This window comes from Chroicocephalus ridibundus, chromosome 24, assembly GCF_963924245.1.
Source record: "Chroicocephalus ridibundus chromosome 24, bChrRid1.1, whole genome shotgun sequence".
Lineage (NCBI taxonomy): Eukaryota > Metazoa > Chordata > Aves > Charadriiformes > Laridae > Chroicocephalus > Chroicocephalus ridibundus.
The window spans coordinates 2,614,467-2,633,450 of NC_086307.1; the positions used below are offsets into that span (position 1 = coordinate 2,614,467).

At 62.9% G+C, this 18,984-nt stretch overlaps 1 protein-coding gene across 1 annotated transcript; it reads right to left on the reverse strand.

Annotated features, from left to right (window-relative positions):
• Positions 1-4,576: 4,576 nt before the first annotated feature.
• ENDOU (endonuclease, poly(U) specific) lies at positions 4,577-18,797 on the reverse strand. The gene is made up of 9 exons (XM_063359308.1): positions 15,437-18,797; positions 11,169-11,303; positions 10,330-10,365; positions 8,732-8,903; positions 7,130-7,329; positions 6,747-6,860; positions 6,554-6,660; positions 6,016-6,158; positions 4,577-4,940 (listed from the first exon to the last, which is right to left on the reverse strand). The coding sequence occupies exons 1-9, from the start codon at positions 15,672-15,674 to the stop codon at positions 4,826-4,828; spliced, it is 1,260 nt and encodes a 419-aa protein (XP_063215378.1). The 5' UTR covers positions 15,675-18,797; the 3' UTR covers positions 4,577-4,825.
• Positions 18,798-18,984: the final 187 nt, after the last annotated feature.

An 18,984-nucleotide genomic window follows, 5' to 3' on the forward strand; every position in this document is an offset into this window, starting at 1 on the left:
TCTGCTGCCTCCCTCCCAGCACTGTTCAGCTTGCCCCAGGGCAGGGGAACGATTCGGGCACGTGTATGGGGGCGTCCTGGGAGATGCTCGGGGTGTCCCACCTGTGTGTCTGGAGGAGCCGGGCTCTGCAGGCCCTGGGGGTGTCTCCCAGCACCCCGGGCATCTCAGAGGGAAGCCCTCCTTGCCCCAGTGTCCGCACACCGGCTCCTCCAGGGGTGGTTCATCTTGGTCTTGCATAAACCTCGAGGACGGGAGCCCAAACCCGGCTGCAGGGACGGAGGGAGCGGTGGCAGGGCTGGCGGGGGGGCGGGGGGGCTGCTGCCTCTCATTTCTCCCCCTCCCGGTCCTCTGTGCCCAGCACAGCATGGGGAAAACGGCGAAAATATAGAAAAAATCCCACCCTGTGTGCGCTAGCGGCTCAAAGTCACACCTGCAGAGCTGTGCCTGAGGTCCGGCTCTCCTAATATTGGCGTAAATCAGGAGCATCTCCACCGCAGGGCCAAAGTGATGCTGCCTGGAGGGTTTCAGTCCCAGGCGAAGGAGCCCAAACCCTGGCCCCGGTTTGCAGGCGGTCGCGGTGCCCACCCCTCCTGCGTGCGAGGAGGGGGCACATCTGGGGAGGAGGGGGGGGGACACACACACCGTTCTGGGGGGAGCCGAGGGGGTACCCCCATATTCCCTGCGCGCAGGGAGCGGGGGGCAACGGTGGCCCCCGTGGGCTCAGCTGCGGCGAGGGCACCCGGGCAGCCCACGAGCCCCACGGAGGGAGGGGGCAGCGTCCCCCTCCCAAACGCCCCGACGCGGCTGCGCTCAGGTGGGGGATGCGACCGCGCTCTGTGTGTGTGTGTGTGTGTGTGTGTGTTTGTGTGTCCCCCCGAGAGCGAGCGTTGTCCCCGTCAGGCGCAGAGCTGGGGGGGGGGTGTGTGTGTCGGGGGGGGGGCGCCCGGAGTCCCCGAGCTGGCAACAGATGGCTGGAGGCAGCTTGCTGACACCTGCCCCTCCTCCCCACCCCTCTCCTGCCCTTCCCTTTCTTCTCCGCTCATTTTGTTTGAGTTCCCCACACTTTGGGGGAAGCCGGAGGGACACCCCCCCCCCACCCCCCGACCCCGCGCTGCTCCCCTCGGCCCAAGGGAGCCCGGACCCCAGGGCGGAAAGATGCGGAGGGATGCGCTGGCCCCCCGGGGAAGACCAGGGGGTCCTTCAGCTGGGGGGGACGACGCTGCGGAGGACCCTGCGTGCGTCCGCCGGGGAGTTTGGGGTACGGGGTGGATGGATTTCCCCTGCTCCGCCCGGCCTGGCTCTCTGCGTGTGACCTTGGCAGGCCGCTGCCTCCCGCCTTGATGCAGGCGGGGGGTCCGTCAGACCAGCGGATACCCCACCTCAGCCCTCCTGGCTGCCCCCCCCGGCTTGCTGCAACCGGGGGCGGGGGGGTGTGGGTGGGGGGTTCCTTCTGGATGTGGATGAAGCGCAGAGCAGCTCCCCAGCGTCACCCGAGCGTCTCCGAGAACCGCCCGGTCGCCCAGCGCTACACCCACCACCCCGGCACCTTTCTCTGAGAGGTTCTGTCTCCCTTCACTCCAGAAATGGGTGCTGGAAAAGCAGCTTCCCAGCCCCGGGAATGGGGCTGGCGGCGACTGTGGGGTGCAGAGGGGACCTGGGGGTGGGGGACCAGCACTGTCTGTGATGCCTGGGGGCACCGGGGTCTTTCTAGACGAGAGGTTTGGCATCAGGGATGCTGGTGGGGCGATGCGCAGAGGGATGAGGGATGCAGAACCAGGAGGAGGAACCGGGTCCTGCGCCAGTGCGGCCCCGCAATGAGCAGCACCCACCCGCCAGCTCCGGAGAGCTCCGGTGCTTCGGGATGGGCTGGAGCAAGGATGAAGGCGCCTGGAGCATCCTCGTCCCGCAGCCGGGCCGTGCCTTGCCCCGTGCAATCTGCCCCTCGCGAACCGCCTGCCGGGAGAGCATCTACCAGCTGGCACAAGCCGCCTTGGCCGGGGCCCCGGGGCTGCCCCGCAGCATTTGAACCCGCAGCTTGACCCCCCCACATGGCTCCTGCAATCAGCCCCCGCCGCACCCCAGCTCCTGGGCATGGGAGAGGAGCGATGCCCACGCTGCCGGGAAGGGAGCCGATGGCAGGGAGCCGACCCACACCCGTCCCCAGTCCCCCCAGACCGCCCCTTCCCCACTTTCCCAGTGCATTTTTATAAATCAAGCTGTGGCATGCCCCCCCCCCGCCCTCCCCCCCCGCCCTCGCCCTGCGGCGGGGTTTGGGGGTCACCTGTGACCCCTGGCAGATGGTGCGGGGACTCCCACCCCTTCCCCGGGAACTGTTGCAGCCGGCCATCTGTCAGGCAGCTCGAATCTCCCTGCTCCTGCCTGGGAGCTGCCGCGCAGCCTCCCCTGCACCCTGGGACCCACTGAGCATCCCCTGCACCCTGGGACCCACTGAGCACCCTGGGACCCACTGAGCATCCCTCCACCCTGGGACCCACTGAGCATCTCCTGCACCCTGGGACCCACTGAGCATCCCTCCACCCTGGGACCCACTGAGCATCCCCTCCACCCTGGGACCCACTGAGCATCCCCTCCACCCTGGGACCCACCACGCAGCATCTCCTCCATCCTGGGACCCACTGAGCACCCTGGGACCCACTGAGCATCCCCTGCACCCTGGGACCCACTGAGCATCTCCTGCACCCTGGGACCCACTGAGCATCCCCTGCACCCTGGGACCCACTGAGCACCCTGGGACCCACTGAGCACCTCCTCCATCCTGGGACCCACTGAGCATCCCTCCACCCTGGGACCCACTGTGCAGCCCCTCCATCCTGGGACCCACCACGCAGCATCTCCTCCACCCTGGGACCCACTGAGCATCTCCTGCACCCTGGGACCCACTGAGCATCCCCTGCACCCTGGGACCCACTGAGCATCCCCTCCACCCTGGGACCCACTGAGCATTTCGTCCACCCTGGCACCTACCACGCAGCATCTCCCACACCCTGGGACCCACTGAGCATCTTCTGCACCCTGGGACCCACTGCACAGCATCCCCTCCACCCTGGGACTCACGTGCATCCCCTCCATCCTGGGACCCACTGCGCAGTGTCCCCTCCACCCTGGGACCCACGTGCATCCCCTCCATTCTGCGACCCACTGCGCAGCGTGCCCTCCACCCTGGGACCCCGGCTGCTGCCTGCCCAGCCAGCGCAGGGGGTGCAGGCAGGAGAAAGTTGGGGGCAAGCGGCTGCCTGGAGCTGGTGGCTGTCCTGCCCACCCAAATCTGGGGAGGGGGAAGCAGGAGAAGGGACGGAGCATGGGGGAAATTACGGGATCCCAGCGCCTCGGGGGAGCTCTTGTTAGGGCTGGCATCGTCAGGCAGGGATGGGGCTGGCAGAGGTCCTTGTCACCTCCTGAGGATGAGACATCCTTTCCCTGGACCAGCCTGGGGGGCAGTGAGTGGGGTTATGGTGGGTGTCATCCTGGGGGTCCCGCTGCCCAAAGGGGCTCTGGATTTGTCCCCTCCCAAGCGCGATGCTGAGGAAAGCACCTGGAGCCCCGAGCAGCCCCAGATCTGGGTGTGGGGTCGGGGGGGTCTCTGGGGGCCCGTGGCCCCCGGGGAGAGCACAGCTGGGCGAGGATGGAGGATGCAGGAGGATGCACCCACCGCAGACCCTGATTTCCTTGTGATGGCCCCCAAGGAGACGCTGCCTCTGGGACAGAGACCCGGGGGCCCAGCCGCTCAGCTGTCCCCTCGGTCCCTGAGTGGGGCAAAGCCTGGGGGGGGGACCCATGGGCAGCTTGGGGACATCAGGGGGTGACGTTGAGCCCGTGGCATCTGGAGAAGCTGGGGGGGGGTGGATAAAGGGAGGTAGGGGGGCAAGTTTTGGGTGCCACACTGGAGGGGTAAGTGGGACAGATGGTGGCACTGACCCTGGCTGGCAGGAGCTTGCTTTTCCCAGTATCGTCACCTCTCTGGTATCCCACACCAGTAGCCCCAGGGCAGTGAGGGACTGGATTTGGTAAAATGCCCCGGTCCTGGGGGCTCTTGGCCCTGGGATCCCCGAAAGAGCCAGCTCCCGGTGGGGTACTGTCCCACGGGGCCAGGCCGGAGGGAGCTGCAGGCACCGCCTTGCGGCTGGGGGACCCGCTGCCTGCAGGGAATGGGGGGCTGCACCCACCCCACCCCTCCCCGACCCCGGACAGGGCTCCTGGAGGGGTGGGGGGGGACCATCACGGCAGGCACAGGCTTTGGTCCGTGTCCCCCCCTGCATTAGCCGTACTGGGGAGCTCCGGGGCTGCAGGCTGCAGCAAGAGGGGCAGGGTGTGCAGCCCCCCCCCCCCGTTACACCCCATGGGCTGGATGGGGCCCTGGCAGCACCCGGGGGTCCCAACACCCACCCTGGGCCAGTCCCTGCCCTGTCCCTGGCACAGAAGTGGTGGTGGGGGGGACCAGCACCCAGGCATCGAACACTTCTCCGTCCAGGGTCAGTATTTATTTCTCTCGGGGGTGCTACTTTCCACTGCCAGCCCCCCCCCGCCTTCCCCCTGCTCTTCTGGTGCCACTGGGGGACACGACACTCGGTGGCACTGGGGGGGGTGCCGCGGCTGCTGCCTCCATCCCCTCGCTGCCTCCACGCAGGGCACGGCCAGCGCCGTCCTGCCCGGCTCCCTCCGGTGCCCTGCGCTGGTCCCGGGGCACGGCCATCCTCCTCCCACGGCAGGACCATCCTGCCCAGTGCCGCGGGCCCCCGGTGTGGGGGGCTGCCCAGGGCCCCCAGCGTGGGGCTGCGGTCACCCCCCCCCCCCCAATCTCCCAGTCTCAGGACGAGATCACGTAGGCGGTGGCGATGTACTTCTTGCCATCGCCGTAGGTGGACTTGGTCCAGGTGTAGGTCTGGATGCTCAGGCTGTAGCCGCCCAGGCTCAGGTGACATCTGTGGGGACACAGCCTGTGTCACAGCCCTGCTCCAGCCTGGGGGGCTCTGGGTGGCCGCACGCCAGCGCTGCTCCATCCCTCAGCCCCACAATCGCATCTCCGGGGTGCCCTTGGTGTTCGCAGACGAGCGCTGCTCCATCCCTCAGCCCCACAGTCACATCCCTGGGGTGCCCTTGGTGTCCGCACACACACACTGCTCCATCCCCCAGCCCCACAGCTGCATCTCCGGGGTGTCCTCGGTGTCCGCAGACGAGCGCTGCTCCATCCCTCAGCCCCTCAATTGCATCTCTGGGGTGCCCTTGGTGTCCGCACACACACACTGCCCCATCCCTCAGCCCCACAGCTGCATCTCCGGGGTGTCCTCGGTGTCTGCACACACACACTGCTCCATCCCTCAGCCCCACAGCTGCATCTCTGGGGTGCCCTCGGTGTCCACACACACACACTGCCCCATCCCTCAGCCCCACAGCTGCATCTCCGGGGTGTCCTTGGTGTCCGCACACACACACTGCTCCATCCCTCAGCCCCACAGCTGCATCTCCGGGGTGCCCTCGGTGTCCGCACACACACACTGCCCCATCCCTCAGCCCCTCAATTGCATCTCTGGGGTGTCTTTGGTGTCCACACACACGCACTGCTCCATCCCTCAGCCCCTCAATTGCATCTCTGGGGTGTCTTTGGTGTCCACACACATGCACTGCTCCATCCCCAGCCCCACAGTCACATCTCTGGGGTGCCCTCGGTGCCTGCAGACGAGCGCTGCTCCATCCCTCAGCCCCACAGTCACATCTCTGGGGTGCCCTCGGTGCCTGCAGACGAGCGCTGCTCCATCCCCAGCCCCACAGTCTCGTCCCTGGGGTGCCCTCGGTGTCCGCACACACGCACTGCTCCATCCCTCAGCCCCACAGCCGCACCTCCAGGACTCTCGGGGTGTCCCCCACCAACGCCGCTCCATCCCCAGGGCGGTGTGGGGCTCGGGGACCGACCCGGCCGCTGACGGGGCTCAGGAGGGCACTGCTGGCCCCGGGGCCAGAGGACAGACGGACGGACGCAGACAGACACGCGGTACTTACGCCCTCCCGGGGCGCGCGATGAAGCACAACGTGTAGAGGCCAAATTCGAACTCGGGGCTGGAGCCGATGAAGGCAGAGCCCACCTCCTTGTAGAAGCCGTCCCAGCTGAACTGCAGCCCCAGCACGTCGGGGTAGGTGTCCCACTAGAGAAAGGGGGTTCGGGGATCAGGCCCCCGGCGCCGGGTGCAGCAGGGCAGGGAATTCAAGCAAATCCCATCTGCCTACGAAGCCGGGCATCCTCACGCCCTCTCCACGCGCAGATCCAGAGCAGCTTTCAGCTCACCCGAGTGGGCGCCAGACAGAGCCCCCCAACCTCAAATCTCTCGCTTATGGATTTTGGGAGCCCCTTTTGCCCATCCAGTCATCTTTTTTGGACCTTCCCACCCTCCCGTGCCTCCATCCCAGGGTCCCCAGACGGAGGCAGAGGGGACGTGAGCATCTCTGATCCCCCTGATTCTCCCCATTCGGGATGGGGCGGGTTCAGGGTGCTGCCGGCTGGTGCGGTGCCGCCGGCCGCTGACCGGTGGGCGTCACTTACCGGCCCCTCGAAGTTGTGGCTGAAGTAGTTGACGGCGCCCTGCTTTTCAAGCAGGTAGAACCGAATCCAGTTGTGAAATCCAGACACCTTCCCTTTTTTCACCTCCCCTAAACACAAGCGAGACCCTGGGGTGAGCCCCCCCACAGCCTGGCATTGCCCGGCCCCCTGCCCCGTCCCTCCGTCGCGGCTCTACCTGAGAAGACGTGCTCGAAGCCGCTGGAGTCCTGCTCGCCGTCGCCTCTGGAGTAGAGGCCGAACCACATCTCCTTCAAATCGGCGACGAACTCCTGCTCGGAGCCGTAGCGGTCTGCAGGGAAGGGGGCGCGGAGGGGCACCAGGTGGAAGCAGATCCTGGGATGGGGCCAGGGTCCCCCCAGCCCTATCCCAGCCCTATCCCAGTCCTACCCCTCAGGAACAACGCAGCTTTGCCCAGCTCAATTCTCCCATGTCCTGGCAGCTCTGGAGAGCCTTCTCCTGTTCCGCTCTGGTCTGCACCCTCCCAGGTCACCTCCCACCCTGCCAGGGCTCTCCCTTTGGGTGCCCAACCCGCCCCGTTCCCCCTGCTCCACACTCAACTTTTTTTGTGGAGGAAGGCGAAGAGTTTCTTCATGAGCTCGGTTTTCATCACCTCCCTGAGGAAGTTGTCCTGCTCCCTCAGCTCCTCGGCCGTCACGTCCTCCTCCCTGCCGGTGGCCCGCTGGTAGTTGTCCAGCAGTTTGATGAAGCTGGCATAGGTGGGTTTGGAGAAGAGCTCCTCATTGACGTATTTGTAGAGCCTAGGAGAATTATAGAATCATAGGGTGGAAGGGACCTCTGGAGATCACCTCCTCCAAACCCCGGCCAGAGCAGGGTCACACACAGCAGGTGGCACAGGAACGCGTCCAGGCGGGTTTGGGATGTCTCCAGAGACAGAGACTCCCCCACCTTTCTGGGCAGCCTCTGCCAGGGCTCTGCCACCCTCACAGCAAAGAAGTTCCTCCTCGTGTTGAGATGGAACTTCCCATGCTCAAGTTTGTGCCCATTAACCCTTGTCCTGTCCCCGGGCACCACTGAGAAGAGCCTGGCCCCATCCTCCTGACACCCCCCCTTTCAGTATTTATAAGTGTTGATAAGGTCCCCCCTCAGACTTCTTTTTTCCAGACTGAAGAGCCCCAAATCCCTCAGCCTTTCCTCATCAGAGAGATGTTCCAGCCCCTCAGCATCTCGGTAGCCCTTTGCTGTCCCCTCTCCAGCAGTTCCCTGTCCCTCTTGACCCGGGGAGCCCAGAACTGGACCCAGCGCTCCAGCTGTGGCCTCCCCAGGGCAGAGCAGAGGGGGAGGATGACCTCCAGCCACCTGCTGGCCATGCTCTTCTTGATGCCCCCCAGGCTACTGTTGGCCTTCTTGGCCACCAGTGCCCATCGCTGGCTCATGGCCATCCCGTTGTCCCCCAGGACTCCCAGGTCTCTTGCCACCCAGCTGCTCCCCAACCTGTCCCACTGCGGGGGGTTATTCCTCCCCGGGTGCAGCACCCTGCGCCTGCCCTTGTTGAATTCCATGAGGTTCCTCTCTGCCCAGCTCTCCAACTGTCCAGGTCTCTCTGGATGGCGGCACAGCCTTTCGGTGTGTCAGCCACCCCTCCCAGCTTTGTGTCATTGGCGAACTTGCCAAGGGCGCGCTCTATCCCTTCATCCAGGTCGTTGATTCATTGTAGAGGACTGGGCCCAGCACTGACCCCTGGGGAACACTGCTCATCGCTGACCTCCAACTAGACTCTGTGCCCCTAATCACGACCCTCTGAGCTCCGTCTTTCAGCCAGTTCTCTATCCACCCCACTGTCCACTCATCTAACCCACTCTTCCTAAGCTTCCCTATGAGGATGCTGTGGGAGACCGTGTCGAACGCCTTGCTTAAGTCAAGGTAGACCACATCTACCGCCCTGCCCTCATCTATCCATCCAGTCATGCCATCACAGGAGGCTGTCAGATTCGTCAGACATGATTCCCCCTTGGTGAATCCATGTTGAGTGCTTCTGATAGCTTGCTTTGCCTCCGCACGCCTTGAGATGACGCCCAGAACGAGCGGATCCTACACTCAACGGGGAAGCGGAGGTCCCTTCCGAAACCAGCCCTTCCTGACTGGATGGGCTCTGCCGTGGTGGCCCCCGGCCACCCCCCGAGGACGCTGGTGCAGACTCACGGCTGCGGGGACCGGTCCTCCTGGTCATCCGTCTCGTCGGGGGAGGCTTGGTACTGGGGGTTAATGGCGATGTCGGTGGGCCGGGCTTTGTTGTGATCCGCTTTGTAAAGCTGCTCCGAGACCTGCAGGAGTTCCTCGTCGGTGATGGCATCCCGGCTGCTGGAGAAACCTTCTGGAAGGAGAAGGGGGAGGCTGGCAAGGGCAGGCAGCAGCTCCCAGGGCTGCAGATCCGCTGCCCATGGAGAGGCGAGGGCGATGCGGCAGTGGGTGCTGCAGTGGGGTGTCACGATCCCGGGACGCCGCGAGAGCCGGGCGCTCAGCACAGCAGGTCAAGGGGTGCAGGGGTGGCAGGGGGGGTCCCAACCCGCACCGATCCCACGCCCAGGGGACAAGAGCTGGCCACTGGGCTGCAGCCGTGGGAGCCTTTCATTAAGCACTGGGGGAGCTGGGAAGCATCAGTCCCTGTCTCCCAGGTGTAGAATCATAGAATCGTGGGACCTTCTGGGTTGGGAGGGACCTTTCAGATCATGGAGTCCAACCATCAACCCAACACTACCCAAACCACCACTGACCCACGTCCCTCAGCGCTGCGTCTGCCCAGCTTTTAAACACCTCCAGGGATGGCATGTAGGGACTGGAGCCATGGGACGAGGGGGAGCGGTTTTAAACTGGAAGAAGGAGATTTAGATGAGATCTGGGGAAGAAATTCTTGGCTGTGAGGGGGGTGAGCCCCTGGCCCAGGTTGCCCAGAGAAGCTGTGGCTGCCCCATCCCTGGAGGGGTTCAAGGCCAGGTTGGCCGGGGCTTGGAGCAACCTGGGCTGGTGGGAGGTGTCCCTGCCCAGGGCAGGGGGTGCCACTGGGTGAGTTTTAAGGTCCCTTCCAACCCAAACCATTCTGTGGTTCTATGGCGATTCCACCACTTCCGTGGGTTGGAAGGGGCCTTTCAGATCATGGAGTCCAACCATCAACCCAACGCTGCCCAAACCACCACCGACCCACGTCCCTCAGCGCCCCGTCTGCCCGGCTTTTAAACACCTCCAGGGATGGCGACTCCACCACTGCCCTGGGCAGCCTGTTCCGATGTTTGATAACCCTTTTGGTGAAGAAATTTTTCCAAACATCCATCCTAAACGTCCCCTGGTGCAACTTGAGGCCGTTTCCTCTTGTCCCATGGCCTGTTCCTTGGGAGAAGAGACTGACCCCCCGCTGGCTACCCCCTACTTTCAGGGAGCTGTAGAGAGCGAGAAGGTCTCTCCTCCGCCTCCTTTGGCATGACGCTGCTCTTTGAACCCCCCCCTGCATCTCCCACATTTCAGGTGCGCTGTGACCAGGGGATGCAGACACCAACTCGCCCCGGTGCCCGCCCTCATCACCCGTCCCCGGCGTGGGGAGATAACGCTGCCGGTGAACGGGTGACACCGGGGCTCTCGCTGCACCGTCTGCTCCCCAGCCACACGCAGTGGCGTGGGGCCACAGGCGATGGGGCAGGGACGGGGCAGAAGTGACACCCCGATGCCATCGACCCCTGGAGGAGCGAGGCGGGTGAAGCCGGGGGGGGTGTGCTTTATCGCCTCTGCTCAGGAGCGGAGATACTCACCGCGGGTGCGAGCTGCGTCCTCGGCCCATTCGCCGCCTGCAGGGAAGGAGAAGGGGCTCAGGGTGATGGAGACACGGGCTGGGGCTGCCCGGGACCGCACTGCCCCGCTTTAAGCCACACGGGACTGATTTCTCCTCTCGTGCCCAGGAAAACTGCACTTTTAGAAGACTCTAGTGCCTGAATCGGTGAAAATATTTACTTTATCGCCAGCTCTGGGGGGCGGGTTTCAAGGGCTCAGTGTTTTCGAGGTGCGGGGACGGGGAGGAGCGAGACCCGGGCACTCACCCCAAGCTGCCACCGGGGTTATTCCATCCCACGGACGGCACATTCCAGAGAAATCAGAGAGTTTGCTGAGTTCTCTCTCACTCTCCCTTTGCCGGCTGCCATCCTGAGCACTCCTCGCCCCGGTGCCGGAGCCCCGAGCCCTTCCCTTCCTCCCGTGGCCGCAGCGCTCGCAGGGTCCCACGTTGGCGGGGAGCACGCGGCTTCCTCTGGTAGAACGGGCCGGGTATGATCCTTGGGTATTTTATATTGGTATTGGCGTCAATACTGGTCCTCTAGTGTTATTAATGTTAATTATTTACTCTTATCCTATTAATTCTATTTATATTCCAACCCTCGTGTTTCCTTGTTTTTCCCCATTTCCCCTTCCCGGGTGGGGAGGGCTCATCAGGTGATGGAATAATTGTCTTAATGACAGTAAATTATTGTGGTTTTCTCAAACAATAACGCACGCACATCGACACGGGCTTGCAACCAACCCCTTTGCCCCCCCCACCCCCCGCTAAGCTCTGGGGGGGAGCAGCCCCCCCGAGCCCCCCGGCAGCGGGGATGCTCACCGTCTCGGCAGTGCCTGTAGTAATCCTCGCAGCAGTTGCGGTGCCGCTCGCACTCGGGGTTGCAGTGGCACTCGTCCTCCGGGCTGTAGGGTTCCCGGCAGCGTCCCTCGCAGGAGTCAGGGGCCGTGTACAGGTCTTTGGGAGAGAGAAACAACAGGGTGGTCCTCAGGATGGACCGACCACCCTGCCCCGGCCGCCCCGCGACCCGGGAGCATCCTTCCTCCTGCCCATGCTCCCTCCTGGGAGAGCCTGAAGGACCAGGCTCCTGCCCTGGGGCTATTCAGGGTTTTTGGAGTGACATTTTGATGGGCTGAATCCTCAGGACACATCTCCATGGGTCACTCCTCTTCGGCCGTGGACGTCCACCACGTCAGGGCCACTTCACACCAGGAAACGCATTCTTGGCTCCCCAGCGCTAATCGCTCCTTCTGATTCACTGTTCTAATGCCAGGATGAGCAGGAGCGCCCCGGGTCCCACCGTCTCCAGGCCGGGGGAGTGGTGCCACATTCCAGACACCCTTATTTGCAAACCCGACCGTCGCTCTTTCTGCAATGCCGGGAAAACTGGGAACTCCTTCCCCAGCTATTTAGATGATAAATGCGTCGTCGAGCGTGTGCTTTATTACACGTGGCGGCAAAGCTAAAAATAACGCAGCAACTCAAGCTGTGCTCTGAGTAGAGCAAGCGGCACGTCTCAGAAGGACGATGGACACTTGCCGTCAAGCAAAGAGGGGCTGTAGGGGACCGAGACGTTGGGTTTGTATTAATAGACAGCCCAGAGACTGTGTGCTTAGGGAAGGTGCCTTATCCTCAGCTCCTGATGGGAGGACTGGGACAGCAGACAGCCCAGGCACGGCCTTCCGGGCATCCCTTTGCTCCAGCCAGGAAGGTGGCCATCTCCAAGGACGTGCCAAGAAGCCATGTCCCAACCCAGCTGCCAGCCTGTAAAGGGATCCCTGGAAGAAAGGGTGTTGCTTTCCCTCGCAACCCTGCAATCACGCAACACCTTAAACACCTCCTGCCTTGAACTCCAGCGGGTGAAACGCGCCCTCGGGGCAAATCCTGACACAGCAGCGATGAGAGTGACCTCCAAGCGCTGCCACACTTGCTGGCTTCTCTCGGCAACCGCGTCGCTTGCTCTGGCGTCTGGCATTTTACCCAAATTATTTGCGCTTTTTGGAACCACATCCGCAATGTGGATTCAGAACCACATCGGAACCACGGTCCCTCCCTGAGGGGGACCATGAGGAACCCCCTCGGGGACCATGAGGAACCCCCTCAGGTCCCACACATGCTGAGGGGAGGGGAGGAACCTCCTTGCCCCACCAGCAAACCCAGCCCAGGCTGGTTGACCGTGCTGCAAGGGGACACTGCTGACACCCATTTGGCTTCTCACCACTGGCTCCTTTTCTGCAAATCCACTTTATCGCAAGAGGGGTGTCAGTAGGAGACAACCCTGGTGGCCACCTGCCCTTGGTGCTGCTTTAGTCCCACTTTTCCTCTTACCGATGCAGGGAGAACTGGGAAAGGCTGCAGAGGGAAGGGTCATCCCATGCTTTGGGTGGTGGGTCCAGACACCCCCAGTCTCACCAGTCTGCTCAGCACAACAGCCAGATCTGGAGGTCTGATGGTGTTGGGAGCCGAGATCCCTGTCCCCAGGACGGCATCCCTCTGACTCCCGGAGTGGCAGTTGGGATAAGTCAGCCTGAATCACGCATCCAGGCTCGTTTTCCAGCAGCAGGTCCCAGAGGGATTGTGCAAGGCAGAAACTGCCCACACATAAGTCACCGCTCAGACGATCCCGGTCCTGGGGCACGTGCTGCCGGAGCGTGTCCCAGCAAAGCACCGATACCGGGGTGCGTGGTGACTCAGGCGGAGCCTTGCGGAGGAGGCTCAGCATCACCGCGTTGCCCTCGGGGCTCTGATGTGGGGTACCGAGGTTTCTCCCCACACCGTGAGCGTGGTCAGCGGGGGCGGCTGCAGGAGCATGAACCTAAAGAGCTACAGAACAGTCGGCCGCTCGTCACGGTCATGTTTAGAGGGGCTGCTGGAGCTCTGGGGGAGAGAAGGGCTGCTGGGAGAGCCGGCAAGGCTGCAGCCAAGGGACGGTGGCCAGAGCAGGAGGACACAGAATCACAAAATCCCAGACTGGCCTGGGTGGGAAGGGCCCTCTGGAGATCATCTCCTCCAACCCCCGGCCAGAGCAGGGTCACACACAGCAGGTGGCACAGGGACGCGTCCAGGCGGGTTTGGGATGTCTCCAGAGACGGAGACTCCCCCACCTCTCTGGGCAGCCTCTGCCAGGGCTCTGCCACCCTCAACGTCAAGAAGTTCCTCCTCATGTTGAGGTGGAACTTCCCATGCTCAAGTTTGTGCCCGTTACCCCTTGTCCTGTCACCGGGCATCACCAAGAAAAGACCGGCCCCATCCTCCTGACACCCTCCCTTTCAGTAGTTATAAGATCCCCCCTCAGTCGTCTTTTTTCCACGCTAAAAAGACCCAAATCCCTCGGCCTTTCCTCACAAGAGAGATGTTCCAGTCCCCTCAGCATCTTCGTAGCACGGCCAGCAAGTGCTCAGCACAGCTCATCCGCGCCCAGATACTCACTCAATATTTGGCCGGTCCAGCCTGTGGATATTTTCTGGCTGCACAAAGCCAGACGAATATTTCTTTCCCACTTTTAGCCCTTCAGCCAGATCCATCCCTCCCCCGAGCACAGGTTTTTGGACAAGAACAAACTTGGTTGTTTTGGTTTTTTTTTTCCGCCAAAAAGAGTCTTGACCAAGAAACCGCAGGGCTGTTTCCTCAGCAGCTCCATGGGCCAAGGTGGGGGGAAACGGCCGAGACGTGACGGACCCTCCCAGCGGCTCTCAGCCCGGGTGCGCACACGGACACGAGCCACGGCTCGTCTCAGAGCGGCGCCCGCGACTCCCTGCCCTGACTCAAGACCTCGCTGCGCTCCGCAAACACCAACCGAAGATCAACCCTGCCTCTAAAAGGGCCTGTTTTGAAGGACAAATTAACCCGCAACAAAAGAGCTGTTGGTGGTCTGAGCTCCCCAAATATATATTTACACGCTCCTGGCTCCTGAAATCACAGATAACCCTGGGTGCAAGCCGTCCGTGAGGCAAAAATCTCCCACCACTGGCTGCCTGGCCGAGGATAAGCGAGGTTATTACACGGCGGAGGTGCCACAGCTCAGACAGGTCCATCGGGGTGATGCTCTGATCCCTCTTGTCCCAAGTGTGTGCCAAGGACAGCCCAGGACACAAGCCAGCCAAGCCGCCCAGCTTCCCAGCCGCGGTAAACCCAGTTATTCCTTCAAGGAAGAATAACTTGGCCCTTGGCGTTAAACAAGACGAGACCACGGCAAATCACGGAATCACATATCCTGAAATCCTCCCGCTGCCGAGGCAACCCAACGGCTGGTTTGCAGCAGAGAGAAGCTCCTCTTCTGCCACCGGCCTTGCAAAACTCCTCACCGGGAGCCCTGAGGGGAGTCACCTGCTTCTGAAACACCAGCTTACAGCCCGCTGGCAGCCTCACAAGTGGCGAAACTCCCGTCTCGCGGATAGATCCCAGTTCACATCTTGTCCAGGAAGGCGGCAATGAAGGCACCCAGTTGACCAGGATCACGCGCGGGACCCGGGCCAACCCCGAGCCAAAACCCTGACGCCCACAAGCCGCTCCTCGGGGCGGCGCCTGCCTTAAAGACAGAGCGGTTCTCGGTCGTCTCCCCCAGCCCGTCTCCTCTCCTGACAACCGCAGGGTCGTGGAGGGCGAAACGCCAGAGCTGTTGGGTTTCACATCGCACCCGACTGGCTCCTCCGCCTGCTCCTGGCGGCGACGGTGGGGGTTGTGGAAAAGGTATTAGAAAAATACTTCCCTTCGCCTTCCCCCGGCACGGGAGGATGGAGGAGCCAGAGGAAGGCGGGCTTGCACGACCGAAGTACAGCAAGATGCAGCAAGTGGAGAAGGCTGAAGACCCAGGGGACGTCTCAACCCATCAACGAGAAGGATAAACCACCCTCACCGCCGAGTCCCCCAGAGCTTGGGGAAGCCCTCCAGCATGCAAACATCCCTCACCCTTTCCCCTGCGAAGCTCTGCTGGATCCAACCTCACGAGGAACCGGTTGCCCCAGTACAGCCCAGCTGCTGGCTTACGGCAGCGCCCTCAGCGCCGTCTGCAGCCACCCCGCGCTGGCCCCTTACCATCGGATGCACCGGCGGGTTTAGCCCCTCTGCCAAAGCCAGGCTCCATTACTCACTGCCAGACACGCAGCCCAGGGCTACTCCTGCCCCAACAAGGAGGATCCAGGTTTTCATCGTCCCCGTCGACGTCAGGCTGGGCGTTCCGGAGCGTCCCGGAGAGCAGGTTGGGAATGACGGTGCTCCCTGGCCCTCCCTGTTATATGTGGGTCCCTCAGGAGCGGGGAGGGGAGGGAGGAGCGTGATGCCACCAAAGACTTCACGGGCAAGCTGCACCCAAACTTTGCCAAAACTCATTATGCGCACGGCTTAATTACAGGCTGCCTGGAGCGGGAGCCGGGCTGGTATATCCAGTATCCCGGTGTTGCTCCACTCCACGCGTTCGTGACCCCCGGGGGTGATTGAGGAGCTCGGGGAAATCTTCTCAGTGGGGCCTTTTCCCACCCAGAGCCCGGCAGGTCCATTCGAGATGCGAGCTGGTGGTCAGTGCCACAGCCTGGTCCCTCCACGTGCCACGTGCTCCCATACAACCGGTCCTAACTGGGGGCAACTTTCTGCTCCCCAGTGAATTGGAGGTAATGATCTCTCCATCCTCAGCTGCTGTCTCCAGAGGCTGTGTGCACACCAGCCTGGGTTGAAGCCTCCAGGTCCTCCAGCAGCACAAGGAAACCCCGAGACATGACCACAAGCCAGGCTTCGGCGTCGAGGCTGCTCTGGGAGCAGGTTTTGTGGGCTACCCCAGCGCGGCTTCGCTCCTGGGGCAAGCCCAGAGCTGGGCCATCCCCACTCTGCGTGGGGCTGCCCTTCTCCAGGGCCTCCATGGCCCCAGGTCACGCCGAGGGGGAGCTCAGCCCACGCCTGGCGTGGCCACCAGCCCCTTCCCTGCCCGCAGCAGCGCCAGCCGAGGCTCAATTCAGCACAACCCAGTGGCAGCCGTTCCCAGACGGTGTGTGTTTTGGTGTATCCCACAGGAGAGACAGCTTTCCATGCTACCGCGGCCTGGGGGTCACCTGGCTCCCTACTGGTTCCCAGTCCTGGAGTGTGTTGTAGGTGCTGACCAGTACACCCAGAGGCACGGGGGTGACCAGACTGGAATCGGCCAGCACCCATCTTCACGCTGCCTCTGAACCGTGGCTCAACCTCCCTGTTCTCAAAGGGGCATCGCAATCGTCCCTGAGCCGATCTCCATCCTCATCCCGCCACTGCCCAGCTCAGCCGCTGGCGGGGCAGCACCCAACACCGCGTCAGGGAAATCAGAGAACCATCACAGGGTGGGAAGGGACCTCTGGAGATCATCTCCTCCAACCCCCGGCCAGAGCAGGGTCACCCACAGCAGGTGGCACAGGGATGCGTCCAGGCGGGTTTGGGATGTCTCCAGAGTTGGAGACTCCACCACCTCCCTGGGCAGCCTGTGCCAGGGCTCTGCCACCCTCAAAGTAAAGAAGTTCCTCCTCCTTCCCATGCTCAATAACCCAGACGCAACTCGCCGTCCTCCTGGAGGTTGGTTTAAAAACTGTTTCCCCGTTCTGGTGTGGAGAGCAGCGCACTGAGGCGAGGAGGAAGGAACCTCCTCAACCCGTTTTTGCTGCTGGAGGGTGTTGGGGAAGTTCAGCTCTTCCACACATCTGCCCGTCTCTTCCCAGCCACGGGCCCTCAAGGGCCGGACATGGGCTAACCTCAACTCATCCGTCAGGGAGCAGGGTTGTATTGTCCGCAAGCATCGCCCTTCCTTGGCTTTCCAGGAAAATAAAGAAGAAACCAACAGTGGATGTTGGTGCTGCACCCGAGGGTCCATCACAGGCACCGGCTGGTTTCTGGCTTCTCCTCACACGGTGACGTGGTTTCTCAGGAAGCCTCATCACACGCCTTGCCCAAAGCCCAGATGATTTATACCAGCCACTTCTCCGCCTCGTCACCAGTGCGCTGCGACAGACCCAGGGATGGCCCAATACTGCTGGTCCCTTGTGGCCCGTGTCCCTCTGGTTTGGCCAGCTGTGATGCCGGGAAGAGTCCTCACCTGGAGGCTCCTGCAGCTTCTGTAAACAGCCCCAGTCTCTCCTGGGCTACTTGCCACCGTGGCTGCCATGTGGCCACGCTCCCGATGCTTCCATCACCAGAAACAGCGGGTCCAGGGCAGGGTCTCCCCACCAAGGAGGGGGTCACTCCTTGTGCATCTCCACCTCTGCAGGTGAGAACTCGCCTCCAAACCCCACCTGGGCCAAGGGGAGGCAACTTCTAACCTCCATCAGCAGAGCAGGCAGCAGCCGCCTGCGCCCCGTCCTGCCAACACAGCAGCATTGCGACAGCCTTAATCCCCCCGGGGTGCGTTAGCTGGCACCTGAGAGCCGGGTTTGGTGTAACAAGGACCAGGTTTGGCTTCTTTCTCACCCCTTAGTCATTTCCTACCCTCCAACCTGGGCTGGTGACCCTGCTGACCCGTCCTTCCCGAGAGCAGCCTTTGTGTCACCCTGTGCTCTTTGAGTCCATCAACTGGCTCAAGCACATGTTTCTCCAACTCCAGGCTGTGCCTCGAGCTCTGTGGGGGGGAGGAGCTCACATCAGTGGGGCTGGACATCGGATGGTTGGCTGTGGCCATGGTGCGTCCGTCTTGCTCCTCTGGGATGCCCTGGAAGAGCAGGAGCCGCGGAACCTGGAGATGGAGCGACTCCCGCAGCGCCCGGTGAGGGGGCTGGGTGCCCACCATGGAGGATGGTGGAGGTGGAGCCCATCTCTTCTCGCAGAAGGTTGCTTTCCCAGCCTCACCGGGGAGGACGATGCCTTTTGCCTTGGGCTTAACTGGGAGCGTCGGCTCCACCAGCAAAGGTGTGGGAACGGCGCCTTTATCCCTGTTCCTCAGCCACACCTTCCAGAAGCTGGTGGTGGCTGGGTGTGAGGACACCCCACGGCCACCCTCGCACACCCCCCTGGTCCTGCACGCCTTGTTCCCACCTCAACCTTCCAGTGGTGCTGGACCCGCAGGCACCGAAGCCCTCTGAGCCCCTGGGGACAACATGCTTCTCCTTGTCCCGGCCGGTGGTTGGCAGTCGCAGGGACAAGCGCGGGGAGGTGTGTCCAGGGTCACCCACCGCTGACAGACGGACGGCGTCGCTGGCTGTCACCGAGCCCCGTGAGCCCGTGGAGGCTGCTCGCCCACGCGGGGTGAGTCAAGCGCCCCGGGGCTGGCTCCGTGTCCCTCTTGCGTTAGAGCCGAGGAGAGGAGACGGGAATTGCCCACGCTGAGCCCACGGCAGCCAGCCCCGGGCTCGGAGTCCGGGCGGCCACGCTTGCTCCTGTGCCCAACAACGCCGGTGTCTCTCCTCCCTTGCACTACACCCTCGTCCACACCCTGGTTTTTCCCGGGATCTTGCTCGAGGAGGCGAACATCCACCCTCTTATCTTTGCAGCTTTCCACAAGCTGGGCTGCCCAACACCCAGCTTCATCCCCATCCCCTCCCGCCATCCTCCTCTCCGCATCCCCCGCCCCGCACCGCCCCCGCCCGACTCATTGACCTTTTCCAGACTATTTCCCCAGGTTTTCCCTCAGGCTCGGGACGTCTCGGGGCTTCCGCACCTCCATGGGAATCGCTGGTGGGGCTGGACCTTCACA

What these genes read in the sequence shown, in the direction of transcription:
- ENDOU (XM_063359308.1), bottom strand. Translation starts at nt 15,674, where the DNA reads ATGAGTTTTGGCAAAGTTTGGGTGCAGCTTGCCCGTGAAGTCTTTGGT. An exon ending in CTTCGAGCACGTCTTCTCAG is followed by an intron (nt 6,661 to 6,746) that starts GTAGAGCCGCGA and finishes GCTTGTGTTTAG; the next exon opens with GGGAGGTGAAAAAAGGGAAG. An exon ending in ATCGCGCGCCCCGGGAGGGC is followed by an intron (nt 4,941 to 6,015) that starts GTAAGTACCGCG and finishes GTGTCCCCACAG; the next exon opens with ATGTCACCTGAGCCTGGGCG.